This window comes from Protopterus annectens, chromosome 1.part0 (assembly GCF_019279795.1).
Source record: "Protopterus annectens isolate FY-2018-M chromosome 1.part0, PAN1.0, whole genome shotgun sequence".
Lineage (NCBI taxonomy): Eukaryota > Metazoa > Chordata > Ceratodontiformes > Protopteridae > Protopterus > Protopterus annectens.
This window is the reverse complement of record NC_056725.1, coordinates 552,077,511-552,101,691: the sequence shown is the minus strand read 5'-3', so window position 1 is coordinate 552,101,691 and position 24,181 is coordinate 552,077,511. Positions and strand designations below refer to the sequence as shown.

At 41.2% G+C, this 24,181-nt stretch overlaps 1 protein-coding gene across 1 annotated transcript in view; it reads left to right on the top strand.

The window, feature by feature from the left end:
- Nucleotides 1–24,181, top strand: part of PTPN14 (protein tyrosine phosphatase non-receptor type 14) — a 1,716,286-nt gene that overhangs the window by 1,106,769 nt on the left and 585,336 nt on the right. The window contains exon 6 of the mRNA XM_044061300.1: nt 23,844–23,941. Within this exon, the coding sequence (XP_043917235.1) occupies nt 23,844–23,941 (98 nt within the window). The remainder of the gene's footprint in view (nt 1–23,843; nt 23,942–24,181) is intronic.

Genomic DNA, 24,181 nt, shown 5'->3' with positions numbered 1-24,181 from the left:
TCCTTCTTTAATCATTACAAACACGGAGACAACAAATCATCTGAATTGATACAAACAACATTGACAGGGGAACCTTTAGAGGGGTGTTTTCCATGTGGACATTGTAATAATTGTAAATACATACAAAAGTCCAAACAATTCTCCACGCGTAATTGTCCAAAAGTTTTTGATTTACAATTCTTTTCGAACTGTTCCAGTGATTGGATCATTTATTTAGCTTCCTGCAGCTGCGGTGCTTTTTATGTTGGACAAACGTCCAGACCTCTCAGGATTAGAATCTCTGAGCACAAAAGTAATGTTAAACAAAAAAAGATATATAATGCTCTGTACAAACACACTACAGTACACCCAACAAGCAAATTTAATTTCATCATTATTGATATGATTTTTGGCAATAGGGCCAACAAATCCCAATGGCATTCTATACTTAATGCAAAAGAAAGAAAATGGATCATTAGACTGGGTGCCTTGTTCCCACCGGGACTTAATGAACACTTATGAGAATTAACCAATGGGACTTTTGCTATTAGTATATATTCAGCCATTGTTTTTTGAAATGACTTTTTGTACACTGAAGAAGGCTGTGCTTTGCCAGCCGAAACCGGTTTGTAACATGCTGTGATTTTCATTTAATACAAAGTTTTATGTCACCGTATTGCTGGCTCTGAATTTTTTGTTTCTGAAGGAAATTTAATTATACCATGCCTTCGGAGCAACCGACGACCGGAATGCATAAAAAACGCAAAGATAAGGACAGGCAGCCGAGACCCAAACCAGACTCCGAGGCCTCTGCTAGGCCAGTCGCCGGTTCTCCGGTTTTCTGTGAGGCGCCTATGCAGCCCCTGACGACCACTGATTTAGAACCCCAGGCGGCATCCGATTCCCAAGCGGAGATTGCTAGGCCTCCACAACCTTTATCTTTAGGCCCTTCCGACTCCATGGCTGAAGGAGATTCCGGTGCAGTTGAAACACCTTCAGTTGGCAGAAGGTGTCTTCAGACTGACTACACTCACTATTAAATCCTATGCAAAGCTGAAAACTCCTTTAAAAGCAAAGAAGACTGTACAGCAGTCTCCAGTACAAGGCCCCATGCCTAAGAAACAGGTGCTTAAGATGGCTGAAGACTTAATTAACCTAATCAGGGGTTCCCATCCCCCTCCTGATAAAAGGCCTAGACAAGAGGAGGACTACGCTTCCTCTGACCAGATGTTCTTCATTCCACATTGCTGCAGTCCTAACTATTGGGTAGTCCGCTGTCCAGTCGGCCCGAATACCAAAGTATATGGCTGACGTCGGTCACGGCGCATTAGACTGACGTCAGTACGTCAGGGTACTAATGCGCATGACCGACGTCATATCCCCGTCTTTTGCCGCATGGTCCGATGCAGAAGCAATTTTGCGAGTGCAGGTTGGCGTTCTGAAAGTTTCTGAAGTCAGAGTTTCAGACCGAATCAAAGTTGGCTAAGTACCCGTTGGGGAATATTTTGGTTTTCTTGCCTCAGTATTTAACTGGATGTCAGAAAAAGTGAATAACTGTATTTCTTGTGGGAAACAGATACCTCATAGGGATTACCATACTTTGTGTATACCTTGTTTAGGGCCTGAGCACGGCGTTGTTGGATGCCGCTCTTGTGCTAGATTTAACAAACGCACTATTAAGAGAAGGTTAGACTGTGCCAGGTTAGTGTTTGGGAAGCGTTGTAATTACAAAATGCCGTCGGATGCTCCGGCCGCTTCAGCCAAAAGCGCAAGGACAAAGCAGCGCACCCTAGGGGAAGAACCGACAGTCCCGGACGTCGGTTCTTTAGAGGGCTCAGTGGAGCCGGAGGTTCTGCCAGGAGTTTCTTTGGAGTCTCAGGGAGAAACTTTATTGTTGCAGGATGTTTCCTCTCAGGAAGTAGGCCAGGCTGAAGGGGCTTCTCAGGTGGCTGTTCTTCCCTCTCTTCCTAAGGTGGTTAGGGCCTCGCCTTCTGTTGCCAAGGCTTCTTTAAGAGGCAGGCCTACTTTAGCTTCTATGGGGGTTTCTCCAAGTGTTTCAGGGTCTTTGCCTAAGAAGCATATGCTAAAAATGGCAGAGGATTTGATTACTATGATTAGAGGCTCTATGCCCCCTCCTGATAAGAGGCCTAGGGTGGAACCTGAGTTTGAGAGTTTTGAGCAATGTTCGAGGCTTCTGAGTCTTCTGCTGAGGACTTGCAGGAGTATCCTCCTTATTCTGATTCTGATGTGGATGATTCTACTCCTTCAGCTTCGCCTCCTGAGGATTTTTCTTTTTCAGAGACCCTGCATTCCATGAGGGAGCATTTTAAATGGGAAGGTCAAGATTTCTCTGATTCCAGGAAGAGGCTTAGAGAATTCTTGTTTTACCCCAGCATAGGCCTTTAGCTATACCTCCTGTTCTGAATGTTGTAGAAGATGTTTTGCAGAGGCTTCACTAAATCCTGATTCTTTGCCTCCTGCCCCAGTTAAACCGGATAGGTACTATAGGGTGCCTGAAGCCCATAAGTATCTTTTAAGAGTCCTAGGGCGGACCCAGAAACTGTCTCTCAGGGGCCTAAAGGTGTGAAGGCTTCTGTGGTTAAAAATCCTGTTCCTCCTGATAAAGAGGCAAGGGCTTTGGATAGATGGGGAAAGAAAGTGTACACTTCTTCCACTTTAGCCATGAGGGCGTTGAATTGTCAGTTTCATTTGTTAAAATATCAGAATTATCACCTTTCACAATTGAAGTCTAAGGTGGATGCTCTGGCTGAAGGTATTGAGTGTAAAGAGCTGCAGGATTTAGTTCATGTTTCTGAACAAGTGGGAAAGCATTCTTTGCAGTGTGGTTTTGATGCTGTGCAGGCCTCCTCGAGGGTGGCTGCCACTGGTTCTGTTCTTCGTAGGCACGCCTGGTTGAGAGATCAGAACTTAGCTGAGCATGTTAAGACAAGGATTTTGGATGCTCCTTTACAGTCTGATGTGTTGTTTGGTTCGCCTGTGGAAGCAGTTTTAAAGAAAATGGAGGACAGGGCTAAGTCTATGCAGACTGTTAAGGATTTTTTGCAGGTGCAGCCTCCGAAGTTTAGTAGAAATTGGCCTACTAAGGGGTGGACTTATCCTGCTTATGATTCCCAGTCTAGGGGTAGGTCTAGACGTGGTAGGGGCAGAGCTCAAGGTTCTTTTAGGCCTAGGACAGGGAGTTCACCTGCTCAGACTTCTGGTGAGGGCAGGGGTCAGTCCTTTCGTAAGCAGACCCAATGACCTGCCTTTTCAGCTGCCAGTACATTCTCGCCTGGCGGCACCTCTAGGAGGAAGGCTGTCTCTTTTCAAAGAAAATTGGGATTTAATTACTCAAGACAAATGGGTTCTGGATATCATTCACCACGGTTACAGGTTTTATTTCCATACCTTGCCTCCTTTCAAAGGCATGCCAGACATTCCTCCTCTACAAAGAACAGAGGCTCGCAAGCAAATTTCTCTGTTGCTCCAAATAGGAGCCATTCAGTCAGTTCCTGTGCCAGAAAGGGGCCTAGGATTTTATTCCCGCCTGTTCCTAGTACCAAAGAAGGGGAACACGTGGAGACCAATTTTGGATTTATCTATCCTCAACACTTATCTGGACATTCCAAAGTTCAAAATGTTGACGTTACAACAGCTTTTACCTCTGCTGGGCAAAGATCACTGGATGGTAACTTTAGATCTCAAGGAAGCTTACCTTCATGTGCCTATAAGACTAAGTTGCAGAAAGTATCTGCGTTTTCGAGCTGGAAATTCTCATTATCAGTTCTCTGCATTGCCCTTTGGCTTATCTACTGCGCCCAGAGTATTCACAAAGGTTCTGGCTCCAGTGATAGCTTACTTCAGGCTAAAAGGAATTCAAATTTATCCTTACTTGGACGACTGCCTGATTCTGGCTCAAGAAAAGGAAGACCTTCTACAGCATTTGGAATATGTCATAGCAGTGCTAAGATGCCTAGGGTATTCTGTGAACGAAATAAAGTCCAGTCTAGTACCCTCTCAAGACATGTGCTTTCTGGGTGTGAGACTGAATACAGCAGCCCAGATGGCCTTTCTAACCCCGGACAAACAAAAGAATCTTTCCAGTTACTTCCATCAATTATCTCTTCAGTCCGGGCTGACTGCAAGGACAGTCCTTCAAGCCTTAGGGTTCATGGCATCTTGTATTCTGGTGCTTCCCAATGCCAAACTGCATATGAGGAAGCTACAATGGTATCTCAAAAATCTATGGACGCAGCACTGCCAGGATTTGGACACTGTCATTCAAATAATACCTTGCATTCAAAAGGAATTTTTGTGGTGGGCTCAGGAATGTCACCTAAACAAGGGACTCTCTGTGACCCGGCCAGAGGCAAGTCAGATTCTAACGACAGATGCCTCAGACATTGCTTGGGGAGCTCATCTAGATGGAAAGTGGATACAAGACAAGTGGCCTGCCAGACTACAGCATCTACATATCAACATGAAAGAGATGTTAGCAGTCCAGTTTGCATTAATGGCTTTCAAGGAGTTACTTCTTCCAGGGCAGGTGTTGATTCTAACAGACAACACAACTGTCATGTGGTACATCAACAAACAAGGGGGAACACATTCTTACCCATTGTGCAGGCAAGCAATGATTTTATGGGAGACTGCGCTCAGCTTGCAACTAACTCTTCAGGCAAGGTTTCTGCCGGGAGCACAGAACTCCTTAGCAGATGTGTTAAGCAGACAAATCATGGATCCCCACGAGTGGAAACTGGATCTTCATGTATTTCAAAAATTGACAGTGTCATGGGGAACTCCAGACATAGATCTGTTCGCTTCTCCACTAAACCACCAGCTGCCAAAGTTTTGCAGAAGGGATTTCATCACACAGCTTGGAAAGTGGATGCTCTTTCTTTCAGTTGGAAAAATCTTCATGTGTATGCTTTTCCACCTCTGCCTCTTCTCCCAAAGGTGCTTCTAAAGGTCAGACAAGACAAGCCAAGGATGATTTTAATAGCTCCAGATTGGCCTCGCAGCACTGGTACCCATTACTGAGGAGTCTGGTAAGGAAGCCTCCATGGCCTTTACCCTTGATTCCACACCTATTGTCTCAGAGGGACGGTCATCTGCTCAACGTCAAGCTTCAAACTCTTCATCTAACAGCCTGGCATATTCTGTTTTGAAAGACAGCAGGTCTCAACTTCCTCAGCAAGTTTTAAATGTGATTATGGAAGCCAGAAGACCTAGTACAAGGAAAGTGTACGCAGAAAAATGGAAGAGATTTTTATTTTGGACTGCAGCAAAGAATTTGGAGATTTGAGCCTAATTTGAGTGTGGCTCTTCAATATCTTACTGAGTTATTGGACAAAGGTTTGTCTTTCTCTTCCATTAAGATTCATGCTGCAGCAATTTCAGCTCACTATGATTGTGACCCACCATTGTTTTCACATCCTTTGTTCAGACAATTTCTTAGAGGGGCAAAGAATATAAGACCCCACGTAGAGCTCCTACTCCTGCTTGGGATCTCAATTTTGTGTTGGAGAAACTTACTCTACAACCTTTTGAGCCTGCAGCTACTGCTGACCTGAAATACTTGTCATGGAAGACTGCTTTTTTGTTGGCCATTACTTCTGCAAGAAGGGTTTCTGAGTTACAGGCCCTTATGGCGGTTGAGCCTTTTTGATTTTTCATAAGGATAGGGTATCATTACGCACTAATCCTTCCTTTATGCCTAAGGTGGTTTCTAGTGTGGCTTTAAACCAAACTATTCATTTGCCTACTTTCTATGCAGATCCCCAAAATAAAGGGGAAAAGATTTTGCACACTTTAGATGTACACAGGCAATTGCGTTATTATTTAAGCAGGACTAAGGATTTTAGACAGTCTCAGCAGTTGTTTGTTTCTTTTGCTTTGAGTTCAAGGGCAAGCCTGTGTCAAAACAAACTATTTCTAGATGGATTGGGTTTTGCATTGCATTTTGTTATTCCCATCATGGCAAAGAGATTCCAGCTGGGATTAGGCCTCATTCCACTAGGGCTACTGCCACTTCAACAGCATTTCTAAGGGGTGGCAACTAAGGATATTTTGGAGGCAGCTACTTGGAGTTCAGTGCATACTTTCTCTAAGCATTACCACCTTCCTCTCTACTCTAAGTCTAGGGCTGGTTTTGCCACAGCTATTTTGCAAGGCATGTTATCAGCTCCTGCTTCCTTATGATTTGCCAGCCTCCCTTACCTCTGCTTTGGGATTCTACCCAATAGTTAGGACTGCAGCAATGTGGAATGAAGAACATAGTACAGTTTTGTACCTACCATAAATGTAGATGTTCGAGGATCCACATTGCTGCAGTCCAATTTACCCTCCCTCCTTCCCCTCTGTGTTTAGGGGTGGTTGTGTAGGTGAGATTATATTCTGGTACCTTTGTGTATATTGTATATATTTTTGGTGCAGGTATGTTTGGTGTGTTTTGGTTTTGGCCTTATCTTTTAGGGTCTTCTGACATCTGGGGCAAGAAAAGACTGGGGATATGACGTCGGTCATGCGCATTAGTACCCTGACGTACTGACGTCAGTCTAATGCGCCGTGACCGACGTCAGCCATATACTTTGGTATTCGGGCCGACTGGACAGCGGGCTACCCAATAGTTAGGACTGCAGCAATGTGGATCCTCGAACATCTACATTTATGGTAGGTACAAAACTGTACTTTTTCAATTTCCTCAGATTCTTCTGAGGAACAGGAATACTCTTTTCCCCCTTATGAATACTCTGATTCTGAAGAGTCTATTCCTTCAGCATCTCCCCCAGAAGACTACTCTTTTGGGGAAACTTTACATACCATGAGGGAACATTTCCACTGGGAAGGCCAGGATTACTCTGATTCTAAGAAAAGGCTCCGAGAGTTCCTTTTACTACCCCAGCACAGACCACTTACTATTCCACCTGTGTTAGACATTGTGGATGATGTTTATTCAGAATCTAGCCTTAACCCAGATTCAATAACTCCTGCACCAGCCAAACCAGACAGATACTAAAGAGTCCCTGACTCACACAAATTCCTATATAAAAGCCCTGTTGCTGACCCAGAAACCATTTCCCAGGGTCCCAAAGGGGTTAAGGCCTCTATTGCTAAAAATCCTGTACCCTCTGAAAGGGATTCTAGAGCACTAGACAGATGGGGAAAGAAAGTATATACCTCAGCTACTCTAGCTATGAGGGCCTTAAATTGCCAATTTCACATGCTGAAATATCAACAATATTTGATGTCTCATTTAAAACAAAAAATGATCACACATACAGAGCAGCCTGATTACAAGGAAATGCAAGATTTGTTGCATGCAGCTGAACAAGTGGGAAAACATACTTTGCAATGTGGATTTGATTCATTGGAAGCTTCTTGTAGAGCAGCAGTAACAGGGTCTGTCATACGTAGGCATGCTTGGTTAAAAGAACAAACTTTACCTGATCATGTTAAAGCAAAGTTATTGGATGCACCATTACAGCAGGATGTTTTATTTGGTGTAAAAGCAGAAGAGGTTTTAAAGAAAATGGAGGATAAGGCAAAATCTATGCAGATGGTCAAGGATTTTTTACAGGTTCAACCCCCTCGTTTCAGCAGAAATTGGCCAACCAAAAACTGGTCCTTTCCAACTTCTGACAGACCACAGAGGGGCAAATACAGACACCCAAGGGGCAGAGGTCAGTCACAAGGCTCTTACAAGCCTCGACAATGGGGTGCCACAACCCAGAAAGGAGGAGAAGACAGGTCTCAAACTATCAGAAGACAAACACAATGACTTACCCCTCAGACTGCCAAGCAAATCCCTCTTGGCAGCTCCCATGGGAGGAAAACTAGCACTTTTTGCAGACAACTGGCACATCATCACAAAAGACAAATGGGTCCTAAATATTGTATCTCAAGGATACAGATTCCACTTTCACAGTTTACCAAGGATAAAAGGAATGCCAAACCTGCCACCAAATCAATGGGCAGAGGCTCAAAAACAAATTGCAGCTCTCATGGACATGACAGCCATTTAACAGGTTCCTACACAGGAGCAAGGACAAGGATTTTACTCAAGACTCTTTCTAGTTCCCCGAATGGACAAAGCCTGGAGACCCATTCTGGACCTCTTAATTCTAAACACATATCTAGTACCCAAATTCAAGATGCTAACACTACAGCAACTTCTTCCCATGCTGGGCAAGAAGGCTTGGCTAGTAACATTGGACCTCAAGGAGGCATACCTGCATGTCCCTATTAGACAGAATTGCAGAAGATACCTCCAATTTATAGCAGGTTCAACCCATTACCAATTCTCTGCACTGCCCTTTGGCTTATCTACTGTGCCCAGGGTTTTCACAAAATGGCTGGCACCAGTAATTGCATACTGCAGACAAAGAGGAATTCAAATATATCCATACCTGAACGACTGCCTTATTCAAGCAGAAAGCAAGGACATTCTTTTAAAGCATCTGGCGTTTGTCAAAAACCTATTAAGTTGCCTAGGGTACACAGTAAACGAAAAGAAGTCAAAACTAGTGCCCTCACAAGACATAATATTCCTGGGTGCCAGCTTAAATACAATGGCCCAGATGGCTTATCTCACGCCAGACAAGCAAGCACAACTGACTCAATACTTCAAAATGATGGCAACAAAGACCCAACTCCCTGCAAGAAAAATTCTGCAGGCCTTGGGATTCATGGCATCTTGCATACTACTAATACCATATGCAAAACTGCATATGAGGAAATTACAATGGTACCTGAAAAGCGTATGGACTCAACACAGCCACAGCTTGGAAACAATAATACCACTCATTCCCTGCCTTCATGGGCTCAGGTATGTCACCTCAACAAGGGTCAGCCTTTTACCTTACCCACAGCCAGGCAAACAATGACAACAGATGCATCGGATTATGCCTGGGGAGCACACGTGGCAGGACAGTGTATTCAGGGCAAATGGTCTGCAGATCAAAGGCATCTACATATCAATCAAAAAGAGATGCTAGCTGTACAAAATGCCCTAACAGCTTTCAAGGGCCTCCTACATCCAGGACAACTCCTAATAAAGACGGACAACACCACAGTGATGTGGTACATAAACAAGCAAGGGGGCACACATTCTTACCCCCTATGCAGGCAAGCAATGACCTTGTGGAACACAGCACTGACCTACCAAGTTCAACTACAAGCACAATTCCTGCCAGGAAAGAAAAACACATTGGCAGACGATATAAGCAGAATCATCATAGATCCTCACGAGTGGAAACTAGATCCACAAGTATTCGCAATGATAACTCAAAAATGGGGGAGCCCAGACATAGATCTGTTTGCCTCCCCCCAAAACTACCAACTACGGAAATTTTGCACAAGGACATACCACACACTAGCTTGGAAAGTGGACGCCCTCTCATTCAGTTGGAAAACATTAACAGTGTATGCCTTTCCTCCACTGCCTCTTCTGGCAAAGGTGCTGCTGAAAGCCAGATTAGAGAGGCCACAAATTATACTCATTGCTCCAGACTGGCCACGTCAACACTGGTATCCAATACTAAGGAACATGGCTCAAGGCCCACCATGGATTTTATCTCAAATTCCTCACCTGCTCTCTCAGCAAAACAATCAGATTCTACACAGCTAGCTCAAGACTTTAAATCTGGCTGCATGGCAAATTACCTAAACAACCAGTCAACACTTCTCTCTAAAGTTGTTATGGATGTCATTCTGGAGGCCAGGAGGCCCAGCACCAGGAAAGCCTTTTCAGACAAATGGAAAAGATTCTGCGCCTGGAACCAGGCTAAAGGCCAAAATCCCCTTGCCCCAAATATTCCTCAGATTCTGCAATATTTAACTGAAATGTTGCACAAAGGACTTTCCTTTTCATCTATTAAGATCCACGCCTCAGCTATTTCAGCTCAATACAACACGGATCCTCCTATATTTTCACATCCATTACTAAGACAGTACCTCAGAGGGGCTAAGAACATAAGACCACCCCGGAGAGCACCAACACCAACTTGGGATCTCAACTTTGTTTTGGAAAAACTTACACTACCGCCCTTTGAACCAGCTTTTACAGCTGATTTACAGTTTCTATCATGGAAAACTGTCCTGCTGCTAGCAATAACTTTAGCAAGAAGAGTCTCAGAGCTACAGGCCCTAATGGCAGTGGAGCCTTTCATCATTTTTCATCAAGACAGAGTCGCTTTACGAACTAACCCTTCCTTTATGCCAAAGGTATTATCCAGTGTGGCTCTAAACCAAACCATTCAGTTACCCACCTTTTATCCAAACCCCCAGAATAAAGGGGAAAGGCTCCTACACTCTTTAGACATTCACAGGCAATTATGTTACTACTTGGATAAAACTAAGGCTTTCAGATAATCTGACCAGCTCTTTGTATCCTATGCTGCAGGATCACAAGGAAAGGCTATCTCAAAACAGACCATTTCAAAATGGATAGGACATTATATCCATTTCTGCTACACACACCATGGGAAACCTGTACCTGGTAACATTAGGCCCCATTCCACCAGGGCTACAGCAACATCAACAGCCTTCCTCAGAGGGGTACCAACAAAGGGTATTTTGGAGGCTGCAACTTGGAGTTCAGTGCACACCTTCACCAAGCACTATCACTTACATCTATACTCTAAAACCAGAGCTGGCTTTGCCACTGCAGTTCTGCAGGGCCTACTAGCTTCTCCAAACCCTGTTTAGTTCCACCGCCCATCCTTAGCTTTGGGATTCAACCCAAGTGTGATGACTGCAGCAGTGTAACACGATGAACATAGTACAGTTTTGTACCTACCATAAATGCAGATGTTCGAGTGTTCACACTGCTGCAGTCCAGGTTACCCTCCCTCTATCCCCTCTCAACTAGCTGAACTTTTCTATACCTTTCTATCCTGTACAACCTTTGTGGTGTATTTGCTTGTAACTGAAGGTATTCCTTTTATTCCTTTTATATGTTTTATTAGCAATATGTATTGCCTACCTACTTGGGGGCACCTGACATGTGGGGCAAGAAAAACTGAAGAAAATGGCGTTGGATGCCTCTTATATACCCCTGGCACAGTGACATCAGGGAAGAAGCGACGGCAACCGACGCCGGACCAAGACTTTGGAACTCTGGCCAACTGCGGGACCGCCTGACGGCAGGATAACCCAAGTGTGATGACTGCAGCAGTGTGAACACTCGAACATCTACATTTATGGTAGGTACAAAACTGTACTTTTTGCGCAGGAATGGGCGTGGCCTGCATGATTGACAAGGCAGAAGTTAGTCATGATTGACACTGCATGCAGATTAGCTGGTGACATCATGCATACAGTGTTTCATGAATAGTTTACAAGTAACTGTTGTATTCCAAACAACTTACATTAATGTAAGCAATTCTTTAATGGGTTTCAATTCAGAGCAGATCTTTTTTTATTTTTATTATTATTATTTATTTATTTTTTTTACAGAAACACGTTAAGACCATGAGAACACATTTCCACTGTGTTGCCTTCTAAGTAAGCTTGCCAAGCACAAAAACTTAGGTACACCCTAAACTAACTGGCCATATTTCCAGTAAGGAAAGTGATTCACATTCTATTTTTATTTTTTATATTTCTTTTTTAGAGAAACAGATCTTAAGAGCATGCAAACACATTTCTACTGTGTAGCCATCCCAGTAAGCAGACAAGCACTAAAACTTTGTTAAATTAAAGTTATATTGTTCGTGTATCTGCCACTAGAAATACAGCCATAAACCAGAAATTAAATGGGCAAGTACCTGCCACTTATTAAGGAATGTTTCATAGTAGCTGCCTTGCATATCCATACCATTAACAAGCAGTCAGGACTATTTGGCCCTATGCAAGCAAATGTTTTTTTATTCAGATGTATAGTGCCTTGTTTTTTCCGAGTATTTCCATAAGTGCACAGTATGAAGTACAGCTATTCTCCAGAAAATAACCACAAGAAATACTTACATACACCAGGAAATATATGGCCAAGTACCTGCCATACATTAAGGAAAGTTTCATGGTAACTGCCTTGCATATCCATACCATTAACAAGCAAAAACTGCTTGAAATGTGGCTACAAGGCTTCCCTTGCTCCTCACAAGTCTACCTTCCTGTGGAAATATTGAGCAAAGACATGCAGAAGAAAAAGTGGACTGCTCACTATGATTAGGGATGAAATTCAAGCATGGCATCTGCAGTGAACATGGATCTATGCTTAATATCAAAATGCAAAAATGCCAATAATTGATCTCACAAGAGTGAACATTACAATATCAGAACTTAAAAAAACATATTTTATGCAGTGAGCAAGCCTCCCTACACTTCTCATGGCCATCTCTGAACCTCCATGGCCATCCCTGAACCCCCATGGCCATTCCTGTACCCCCATGGCCATTCTTGCACTCCCCATGGCCATCCCTGCACTTGCCTTGGCCCCTGCTAATTATATGCACCAACTCTAGGATTGCAGTACAGTGGGGAAAGGGAAAATTCCCCTATCACCACTGTTCCACAATCTCATAAAGACAAAAAGCCAGTATGCTTTGATCAGCTGATTTTCAATAACTGTTGTTCAGTCTTGGTTTAGTCCCAAGGTATGGCATTATGCTTTTTCCTTGTTCAACAACTGGATTATTAATCAAAAGACAGTAACCCCTATATACACATAGTTGTAACTGCTAACCCCCCATAAAAGTTTTGCGTAGGATTGAGCATTTCTAGTTGGAATTTGGACCATGAAAATACAGCATTGTAATGGCTGCACTCCGTTACTTTGATTTCTGTTGCTTTGTGAATTTTTTAAAATACTTTCATTACATTCTCACACACTGCTTCATAACAGTTTGACTAGGGTGCTGTTTGAAGGTACAGATTTGCCGTATATTACATACACATATATATATATATATATATATATATATATATATATATATATGGTTTCATGCCAGGAAAGAGCACTACAGATGCGATGTTTGCTCTGAGAGTGTTGATGGAGAAGTACAGAGAATGTCAGAAGGAGTTGCATTGTGTTTTTGTAGACTTAGAGAAAACATATGACAGGGTGCCTAGAGAGGAGTTGTGGTATTGTATGAGGAAGTCAGGAGTGTCAGAGAAGTATGTAAGAGTGGTACAGGATATGTACGAGGGTAGTGTGACAGCGGTGAGGTCTGCGGTGGGAGTGATGGATGCGTTTAAGGTGGAGGTGGGGTTACATCAAGGATCAGCTCTGAGCCCTTTCTTATTTGCAATGGTGATGGACAGGTTGACAGACGAGATCAGACAGGAGTCCCCATGGACTATGATGTTTGCAGATGACATTGTGATCTGTAGTGAGAGTAGGGAACAGGTGGAGGAGACCCTGGAGAGATGGAGATATGCTCTAGAGAGAAGAGGAATGAAGGTCAGCAGGACTAAGACAGAATATATGTGTGTGAATGAGAGGGAGGATAGAGGAATGGTGAGGATGCAAGGAGTAGAGGTGGCAAAGGTGGATGAGTTTAAATACTTGGGGTCAATAGTTCAGAGTAACGGTGAGTGTGGAAGAGAGGTGAAGAAGATAGTACAGGCAGGATGGAGTGGGTGGAGAAGAGTGTCAGGAGTGATTTGTGACAGACGAGTACCTGTAAGAGTGAAAGGGAAGGTCTACAAGAGGGTAGTGAGGCCAGCTATGTTATATGGGTTGGAGACAGTGGCATTGACAAAAAGGCAGGAGTTTGAGCTGGATGTGGCAGAATTAAAGATGTTACGATTTGCACTGGGTGTGATGAGGGTGGACAGGATTAGGAATAAGTATATTAGAGGGTCAGCCCAGGTTGGAAGGTTTGGAAACAAAGCCAGAGAGGCACTATTACGTTGGTTTGGACATGTGCTGAGGAGGGATGCTGAGTATATTGGGAAAAAGATGCTAAGGATTAAGCTACCAGGTAACAGGAAAAGAGGAAGGCCTAAGATAAGGTTTATGGATGTGGTGAGAGAGGACATGCGGGTGGTTGGTGTGACAGAGCAAGATGCAGAGGACAGGAAGAAATGGAAACAGGTGATCTGCTGTGGCGACCCCTAACGGGAACAGCCGAAAGAAGATGATATTAGATATCTACTATGTATTTATGTCCAGTTCCACTGCTGAATGTCCAGCTTCTCTATACAATGAATATTTATGTCAACCACAACTACAATGTATAATTATTCATGAGTGTTCATTGATGTCAAAGTGATCCTGGGTGTTAGGCAGGGTTTGGGCAGGGCTTGCTACTGTGCATTTGGGGAGTTAAAAGACATCAACAAAACCTATATTATTCCCAGTTAGTAGTGGGGCAATTAAAATTGCCCATAAATATGGTATTGAGTTGTATGGAGAGCATTTCCAGTAAGCTTAAATATGTGGACTTCATGGGTCATAGAGGGGGACCTACAGCTTCCAAGGAAGTGATGTGATATTTTTGCCTGTGATGATTTGAAGGTGGAGAATCTCAAGTGAATCATCCTGTTTGACCAGCCATGGGATATATTTATTTTTTATGTAGATTGAGACACCTGCACCTTTAGTCCCTGTCTGTGTAGTCGCTGGTCTAAATGTGTGGAAGGCATTATAGCCTTGCACTGCTGGTGTTCTGTCTGTGGCTTTAAACCATTTATCAGTGGATGCACAGACATCAGCATTCTCTAGGGTGAGCAATGCTTGTTAGGAGTGGAGTTTCTTGTTTAGACTCCTCCCATTCAGCAGTAACACAGTTAGATTTTATCATGCAATCCACGTGGTTTCCCCATCATGTGGAGTGCCTAGACACAATCATATTGGTTGTTTTGTTTGTTCACTTACAGAGCTGTCACTCATTGGCTGTCAGGCGGTCTCTGAAGACTGTCTCTGTTTCACTTCACTTGATTCACTGTGATTTATGTTAACTTTAAGCTGCAAAAATGCTTTTCATTTTGCATTTAAATCTTCCAGACATAACTAAATTACAAGTTCTCAAGTCCTGATTTGCTTTTTATTCTTTTCCCTCTTCCCATTTTTTCTTCTTAAAGTCCATGTTGGAATTGGGGTGAAGATTATTATTTCAGGGCTCTTGGGAGTCATGTCTATGCTCTTTTTGTACATAGGTAGAATGCTTATTTGTGCTGTAATTAGTACAGTTATGATAGATGCATTATTATTAGCTGAACAGAGTAGCTTTCAAAGTTTTGTTTTAATACTGTATGATTTGACTTAAGGTGTAAGCTGGCATACCAAGAGTCAATAGGATGTTCCTCTTAACCAAATTAAAGCTAAAGACATTGAAAGTCTGTTAGAACAACTCCACCTAGATGGACCTACAGGGTTTGATAATTTAAGCCCCTGGTTCCCATAGCACTGTGTAGCATTTGTACTTGCTCCCTGCCTCCGCATTTACTTCTTCAGCATCACTTTCAACATAACGCCCATCATTTGAAAATATAGTTAGATCACTTTACAGTCAGGACAAATTCACCAAAATCTCATACTTCTTTCTAGTCTCCATTCCTCCAACTCTTGGAAAAATCATAGAGAAAATATTGTAGAGCCAGCTCGCATCCTACATGTAGCAGTAGCACATCCTTTTCCAAAAGCAACATGGATTCTGGTCTGGCAGGAGCATAAAGACTATTCTCTGGGCCTATACAGATGAAATATTGCTCAGCTCTTCTGGGATCTTTTTCATCTGACTGGCCTTTGCGCTCATTAATGACTTCATTCTACTCTCCACCCGACCAAAATGGGGATTATCGTACAAGCCACTTCTTGAATTAAAGACTTCCTCATCACAAGACCCTTTAGGACAAAATGAATTGCTTCCATTTTAGCATCAGTCCTCATTAAGATAAATGTTCCCCAAAGATCAGTTCTCATCCCACTTCTTTCCTCAGTATTACTAATTGCATTTCTTCTGGATCAACCCATCTCATTAGAATCTTATATGTAGACAGCATGGTCATCTTCATATGCAGCCCCAGACATTAGTCCTACAGGCTACTGTCCAAGATGACCTGACTTCTCTTTCACATGACTAACTTCTCTGATACTTAGTACACACCAAAAGCACTCAAGATGTTCCAGAAGACTAGAAATCAAGGATCAACCAATTCTCAACTGAAATTACCTCAGCTTTCACATGCCTGAGTATTTGGCTTGATGAAGACTTAAACTTTATCCTCTGTGTCAAGAAAACTGGGCAAAAAACTAAATGCCTGTTGTTCTAGGCCCCAAAATATCCCACTTTCTTTTATCTTGAGCAGCATCTGCTGTCAGCAAAGACATTCTTCATGCCTGGCAAGAATATGGCTTACCCAAGGTAGCAATGGCATCGAAAAAGAACACAACAGCCCACCAATAAATCTCCATGAAAGTCTGCCAAGTTTTAATCAACTGACCAAAGCAAGAGTGTCACTGCCACAGTCAAGAAGGCCACATGGCTACCCTTAGAACAAAGAGCTGAGCTTTTACTGCTTTCTGTCCTGTTCAAGATATTGCAGCAAAACATGCTCCTGCTCCTTTCTGCCAACCTCACCCCCAACATGTCATCATCTCATCATACAACCTCAGAGGTCACCCCTACTCAAGGCCAAACACCTAGCAAAACTGTACTGCACCAACCACAGTTTCCCTCTTCTAACCCTCGAGCTCTGGCAAAGTCTCCTTGCCAACTTAAAGGACTTGCTCTCCTGTGCTAAATTCAGACACCAATTCAAAGTGTAGCTTACTAAGCAAAGTTAATGCAAGTGATACATCTCAGGATACATTGCAGAAATACATTTATAAACTCCAACAACTTTCAACGTATAACTTCTTTATAATCTTGCCTGTGCTGACACTGTTCGGCTTGGAACCATGTACATAACCATCATGCCTCTCTTACTCTCTGTAGTCTCACCTTAATTTTCATTTTTCATTCTTTACCAGGCAAATCTTTTCTGTAGTATGTGTATTTTGCATATAGCTGTATGTAGCTAACTGTGCTTGCATTTTATGATCTTAGAATTTTTTTGTTCTTCTACAATTAATGTACCATTTGTACCTGTTTCTTTGTAATGCATGTACTACTTACCTGATTCAAACCAGGGCTGGGCCTGAAACTGGTCAGTTTGAAGCAAGCAAATAAAAAGAAATAAAATTAAAGCCTCATTAATTGTGTCTTAAGAAATGCAACACATAAAACAGGTAGAAGAGGCAAAATATGCAAAAGTTGACATTTTGATTTTAATCTACTGACCTTTTTAAAGAACAGGACACCATAGAAAATCATCTGATGTTACTAGGTCTTCCTCCCACACTTTGGGCATCATCTTTCTTTCTTTTAACACTTATCTTTTTGGAAGTGACATAGCTGTGAAAGTTGTGCGAGTTTTATGATACAAAGCACGTGGTCACTTAAGTGTTCACACAGTGCACGTTTTTCCTTTCAACACCCGTCCAGCTGAAAGTCATATAACTAGAAAGGCCTGGCACTTTTCTGACCCAAAAGTCACGGGTCAGCTGACTGTTTACACAGTCCAGATTTTTTAACAACCAGAATTGGAAATTTCCTTTCTTACAAAATTTGATGTGGATGTTGACAGTTTTGTTTATTCAGTATTTGCTCTGGTGTAGCCATTGATTATTCCTCTTAAGGCCACACTAGTAATCATTTTGATTACATTATTATTTCCTGTAACCTAAATGCTCAGACGGTGTTGGAATGGTATGGATTGAAACAGTGCTTGAGAATAATGCTTGGGTGTATTTTATTTTGCACTGCATTCATTTTTATATGGACTTTAACCCCAGAGTTCTCACTAGAGCAGATTGTTTATCTTTTTATGTGCACTGCCTAGTAAACCTTATTTATTAGTTATGAAATTTGTTTTATTCTTTAGTCTTCCGTTAATTGTCCATGTGCTATGGAGTATTTGATGCTGGCCAAGATACTCGCTTATTTCATAGTCTGTGGTCTGTACAAGCATGAAATAATTAATTTAGTTATGTATTACCATTTGTAAACTGGATTGTCCAGCTGGGAGGTCTCATTTGTTCAGCAGAGTCCAGGGGAAAAATTCTCAGTGATGTGACAGAATGCACTGCTTCGTTTTAATAACTGTACAGCCACAGCAGAATAATTTTACAATTTCAAACAGGGCAACAGAAAAGTAAACAAATAATTCATAAAATCCTGTGAATATAATCTCCTTGACATTCAAACAAATTATTTTAACATCACCAGAACACTGCTGTAATGGCCAGCTGCCCTCTCAGTTAACATCTGCACACATTTCTTCCTCATCAATCACCAATTCATCTATCATTTCCATTTTCGCAACTGACATTCCAACACTCTTTTAAGTTTCTCTAACTCAGTCACTACCTCTTGGGTTGAATTTTATTTGTAATCACAAAAATTGAATTTTAACTTGACCCACATCATAGAGAGTGGACAGATGAGAAATGCAACATTTCGTGCACCATGAGGCTTCCTCAAGTTTTTAAGTTTTGTTCCTTCTCGTTGGAAAGCAGACGTCTTCTGACTGGCTGAGAAACAGTTTGGGATTTTGCTTTGACAAATTTAGTTTATCCATTTCGCACTGGCCAGTGCCCCTTCTACCAGAGGTGCATATTAATTATGCAGCCTTTTTTTCATGGGTTTCAAAGTTTGTGAAATGGCAATTTGGTCATCTCTTTGTTCTTCTACACAATATAAGTTGGTCTGCCATTATGTGACCAGCAATAGAAGTTATTCACACATGCCGATGGGAGTTTATCTTTTGGACATATAGCTTGCTGGTATGTTTAAAGAAGTAAGTGTGTGAAACTGTTTAGTGTAGTCATATCAAGAACTGACCTTGGCAGTAGAAGACTGATTCCATTGCTGTTTTTTCTCTGGTATTGGCATGTTTCCTCTGTCTTCTTTTTTCTGTTAGGTCACTTAAGCTTCTTATATTTTACCCTTATGCTTTCTTTTGGCTTCATGGTAGATTGTCTGTAGTGTGTGTATTGAAGTATTTGTGCAGTGTATAGTTTCAGGTGAATGTGTGCATCCCATCCTGATTTCTGGTAGGCTGCACACTGTTGTCACATGGTACGTGATACAGGTTTTTTTTTAACACTTTGACCTGAGAGAGGAAGTGTCTCTGCATGATGCCTGATACTTGTGACAGTGGCAGATATTTACATGTTTTATATGCTGTTATTATGAAGGTTTCCTCCCACATCCCAAAGACATGCAGTATGTGGATTGGACACTCAAATTGGCCCTAGGTGTGAGTGTGTGCCTTCTGTGGAAGGCTGGGCACCAGGCTAGCAACTCGACACCGCAAAACCCCACTGCCAATCATGAGCGGACAGATGATCCGCTGTGGCGACCCCTAACCGGGAAAAGCCGAAAGAAGAAGAATATGCTGTTATTATGAAACAGAATAGGATTCCAGATACTGTTTATCGCATGCTAAGTACATTGATATATACTCAGTAGTGTTAATGGCCATGGTACCATGGAACAGATGTTTATGTGCGCAATTTGTTTCTTTAGTAACTAAGACTGACATCACAGACAGTGAATGACCTGTATTATAAGGAGGGACTGTTGCTTGCATTACTGACTGAGACCAGAATGATGTCACTTGACTTGGAAATTACACACAGATTATAAATTCTGTGAAAGACAGGAGTGCAGTCCATTATGTCTAACTATGTTGAGTTTCTTACCCAGCTGTTGTGTTTGAGAAGGTACTTTCTAGTGTACATCTTTTTTCTGACCACTGTCCCCCTTGTTTAGGTTGTTTCTTTTCTACTTCAGTCCCTGACTGTTCACTATTAAGTAGTAATTTCAGAGATTTATTTAATGTTTTCACAAAGTTTCCTTTTTGTGCAGTGCCAGTTATAAAGGTGGTTATAACAAGGAAGTGATGGTGAGTTATCAACCATTGGCCCAGGCAAGGGATCACTGATGTGCTTCTGTGGCCGTATGCTTACCAAACTGTGGTCTGGGAGAGAAAAAGAAAGCACATGTAATTGAAACACAGAGAAAAAAAATCACAAGTTTACCTACTGCAGACAGCTCCCTCAAAGACCAGCTTTTGTTAGTACTCTCATATCTGTAATTTTTCTATTGATGACACCGCTTTCTCTGCATCCATGCATTCATGCACTTTCCATGCTTCTCTCTCACATTAATTTCTTACCTTTAGATCTTCAGATATGCTTTTTTCCAGGTTCTTATCTCCATTTGTTGCTGTTTTTTCCCTTCTAAGTTGTTTTGTTTTCCTGATTCACTTTTTGTATTCTTTTGAAGAAAATATAAGCTGCTATGTTAAGTCATTATTCTAGGTGAGACAAGTTTCTTTGCATACTTTATATATCTTTTCACATATCAGCTATGTTTGTATGCATAACTCCAATTCTTTTTTTTATGTTAGCGTATCAGTGACATTAGGAAAGATCTACTACTTATGCTTATGGTGTTTCATTGTTCACCATCTTCTGTTGAAATGCATTCTACCTACTGTGACCTTCTGTGCCATATTGCTTGATAAATACTTTACAAATGCTGCCACCCCAGAAATTATTCTGTGTATTTTTGATGTGTTTACTAAATTAAACATGCCCTTGGCCACTTTCTGAAGTAGTATTATGGTAACTCATCCAAAGAACTCTGAAACTGTTATCTGTTATGACCTTCAGTTTTTAAATTGTATTTATTAATTTGTTAACCAAGTACATGAACTAGTTGTCATGGACCCCTTTCTAGCCCCAACTCAGGCCACAAGGGCAGGGTTAAATATAGTATCTGTTTGACTATTTTGGAACAGCCCATAAAGCTACATGTTTTGTGCAAGAAACTGGGTGTACATGAAGAAAAATCATGCAAACGTAGATGAATATGCCAGCTGCATACAGAGGACAGGACTGAACCCTGCCCATGGAGCTATGAGATAGACATCTTAACTGCTGAGCCTGTGTGCTGCCCTAAATGTAGTGAATCCATGCTGCCTTGAGTGCTATGCCCCAGTGGATGAATACTCTTTCCTTAATGCATGTATTGCAAGCAAAACATGCTATGATTTTTCCTCTGTGCCTGAAGAAGATCTGAGTCTGACATTTTGACAGTTTTTAGACTCTGCTTTGGTCCGGTTGCTGTGAAGGAGAATCAGGTCTTTCTTCTTAAAACTCCTAGGAAACCTTAATCTCCTCCTGTAATTTGCTGAAAATGTCAGTTAGTGGCATTACACTTTCTGTAAATAACTAGGTACGAATTCTAACAGGGCCCAATGGATTGTGCATCTTTGATTTTGGAGTTAACTTCCTTACCCAGATTCATCACCCAGCATGGATTTGGTAAGCATTCTTGCTCTTCCTGTATGTACATGGTGCAAAAATATGTGTTGGCAGTCCCTTTTCAACATTGTTTTCTGTCAAATTCCAATCACGTTTGCCTTTACTTCTCTCCCTTGGTTTTCTTTACTGTTGTGTGTGTGTGTGTGTGTGTGTGTGTGTGTGTGTGTGTGTGTGTGTGTGTGTGAAAAGTGCTTTATTTCCCATTATGTCTGTAATAACTTATCTTCTTGAAGTCTTCATTTTCAGTTATTTTTATCGTGTGTAACTGTAAAATGTTTTATATCCCTTGTGATTGCCATGACTACACTGTTTTTAGTCTTTGATTATGAAGCACTTTAGTTAGTGTAGCCTTTTCTTTTCATCTACTACTTGACATTTTTGTCAGTTTGCTGTGTGATTTCACTACCTTTATTGCAGTATGGCTACATTCTATGGTTATGAGCAATTGCACTTTCTGACCCATGACCAATGCAAAGGGGGTCCCTATTATTAGTTCATCAAAAATTCAGTTCAGCAAACGGCATTTTCGGTGCACTTATAATCACCATGCTCCCTGCACAAATATCTAAGTGTAATCACCACGCTCCTTGTACAGATATTTGAGTGTAATCACCAAGCTGCATGCATTACATAGTAGTTAAATACTTGAGTAAAGGTATGCACTGTGATCAAGCGCCAGGTAAAATGTCTACAGTGTGACACCAATTAGTAAGGTTAATTAAGACCTTAAGGCTAAAAAGTATTGCAAGAAGGAAGGCTGAGAAGAACAAGAAATATACCTGAAGTTTAAAATTTTTAGGAATAACAAATATCTGCTTGCATTTTAAAATTTGTGTTTCAGTTAGATTTTGTAATGGATGTCTTATGAATGTAGATTTGTCTTGCACATTCTTGCAACTGAATTTCACAAAATAAATTGTGTGTATATGAGGTGGGCATATTTTTCTTTTCAGCTAAGCATCATCATATTGAAGGTTTGAGTTGGGTTTGGATGTATGCTGTTTATTTTTAAATGTTAAAACGTTTTAAATACTGGCAGTCCATATAGAATAAAATTAAATGAAGCAGTTAAATGCTGACATCTAAAGTAGGTACATATATAAAATTAAGTGATAGGAACATATTTTGTTTTGTGATGTATTAATGAGGTTAACACTCTATGGCAACATGAAATTATTTCTGAGCATATTGAATGGATGCAAAACTACTTTATACAGTGACTTGAGGCATATCCTGCTTCCTTAATGTTGCAATTACTACAGGCGTACTACACTATTCCACTATCTAGTTACAAGCCCAAATTCTTTTTCTTTCCCTGTCTTCTGAACGGGGATCAAAACAAAGTGCTCAGTGAATAAGATTTGCATTTCTTTGAGTGAGAAGTCATGAACCAGCCCCTGCATGCTCATATGCATATATCATGGCCATGTGACCATTTTAAATTAAATTATTTACAAAAGCTGCAACACTGTACTTGTTAATGTAAATAAATATTAGACCTTCTATGCCCCTGAACAGATGCATATTTGTAGGCGTTGTTGAAGTAATGGCACCTGCATTCTATTTAAATGTACCCAAGTGCACCTGCCACAGTTTCCATGGTATTTTTAATGCCACTGTAATGGGATGAGCTTTTGACGTGACACCTGCTACAAAGAAAGCTTTTGTTTGTTGAAGATTAAGTCGCTCTACTGTTTACAAATGAAAACAGCTGTGCAAGGAGAAGACATTTAAATTTAGGCAAATTTGCACTAAAGAGTGACAGAGTGAATACTTTTTTTGTGGTAAGAGTTACTTGGTGAGTTTGTAGCCGGAACAGTATTATAGATGTGCTACCTTTCAAGTAATGCACCTGTTTTTATATTATGTCTTGTTATGCTTTTGGAGTAAAGAAGAACATCTCTTGAGCACACGAGGAAATGAAATAAAAAGTGAGTGTGATTGCTTATAAAAGTATTAATGTTTCCTGTGTTTTATCATATGCCATTACTAGTAGATTACAATTGCTGAATCATTTGTTGCCATCTTGAAAGTCTGTCTGAATCTAGTTATGTTGATGTTTTTGTATATTAGTGTTACACTACATAGCAGTTAGCCAAGTTAAACTGGAGATAGTATGCATCAGAGGGAAGAAGTTGGTAGTCAACTTCAAAAAACGTCTTTAGACATCTGTCCCCATGGAATGTCACAGTGGAGCAACTGAGTGTTATGAAGCTCACCTTGCAGGCCTGCTGGGCTATATAGTTTGGAGCAGAATCATAGGTAGAATTGTCATAGGCTAGGTAATATCATGTACTGGTGCAAATCTGATTACATTTTTGGAATTAACCATAATTGCCGAAAGCATTGGTAAACACAAATGGTATTTTGTTGTCATTCTAATACTACAGCTTTAATGTAAGAGGCCTCAAAATGTAGTGTCATTTTACCCATAAGGGCCTTTGTTAAACAAATTCATTTTACTGCAGCAAATAAGAGGTCTTAGGTGGCCATTTTGTGCCAGATGTTTTCATATTTTTTGTTTGTTTTGTTTCACTGTCAGGTATCAGTATTATCTTCAAGTGAAAAAAGATCTTCTGGATGGGCGTCTGCTTTGCTCTGTAGACCATGGAATCAGGCTAGCTGGTTTAGCTGTTCAAGGTAAGATGAATTACAAAGTAGTGTTTCACAACTGCGTATTAAATTATGAATGACTTTGAACAGATGAATATGGTAAAGCTAAGTTGCCTGTAATGGGACTGAGATGCTGGAGGGATCCTAATTTGTTTGCTCACAGAGTCAAAGTACTCAGTAAGAAGAAAGTAATATAGTTTCAAAACTTTACTGATCAGAACAATATGACAACTGCTAAATCGCCACTTAGAGACCATTACTATAAAA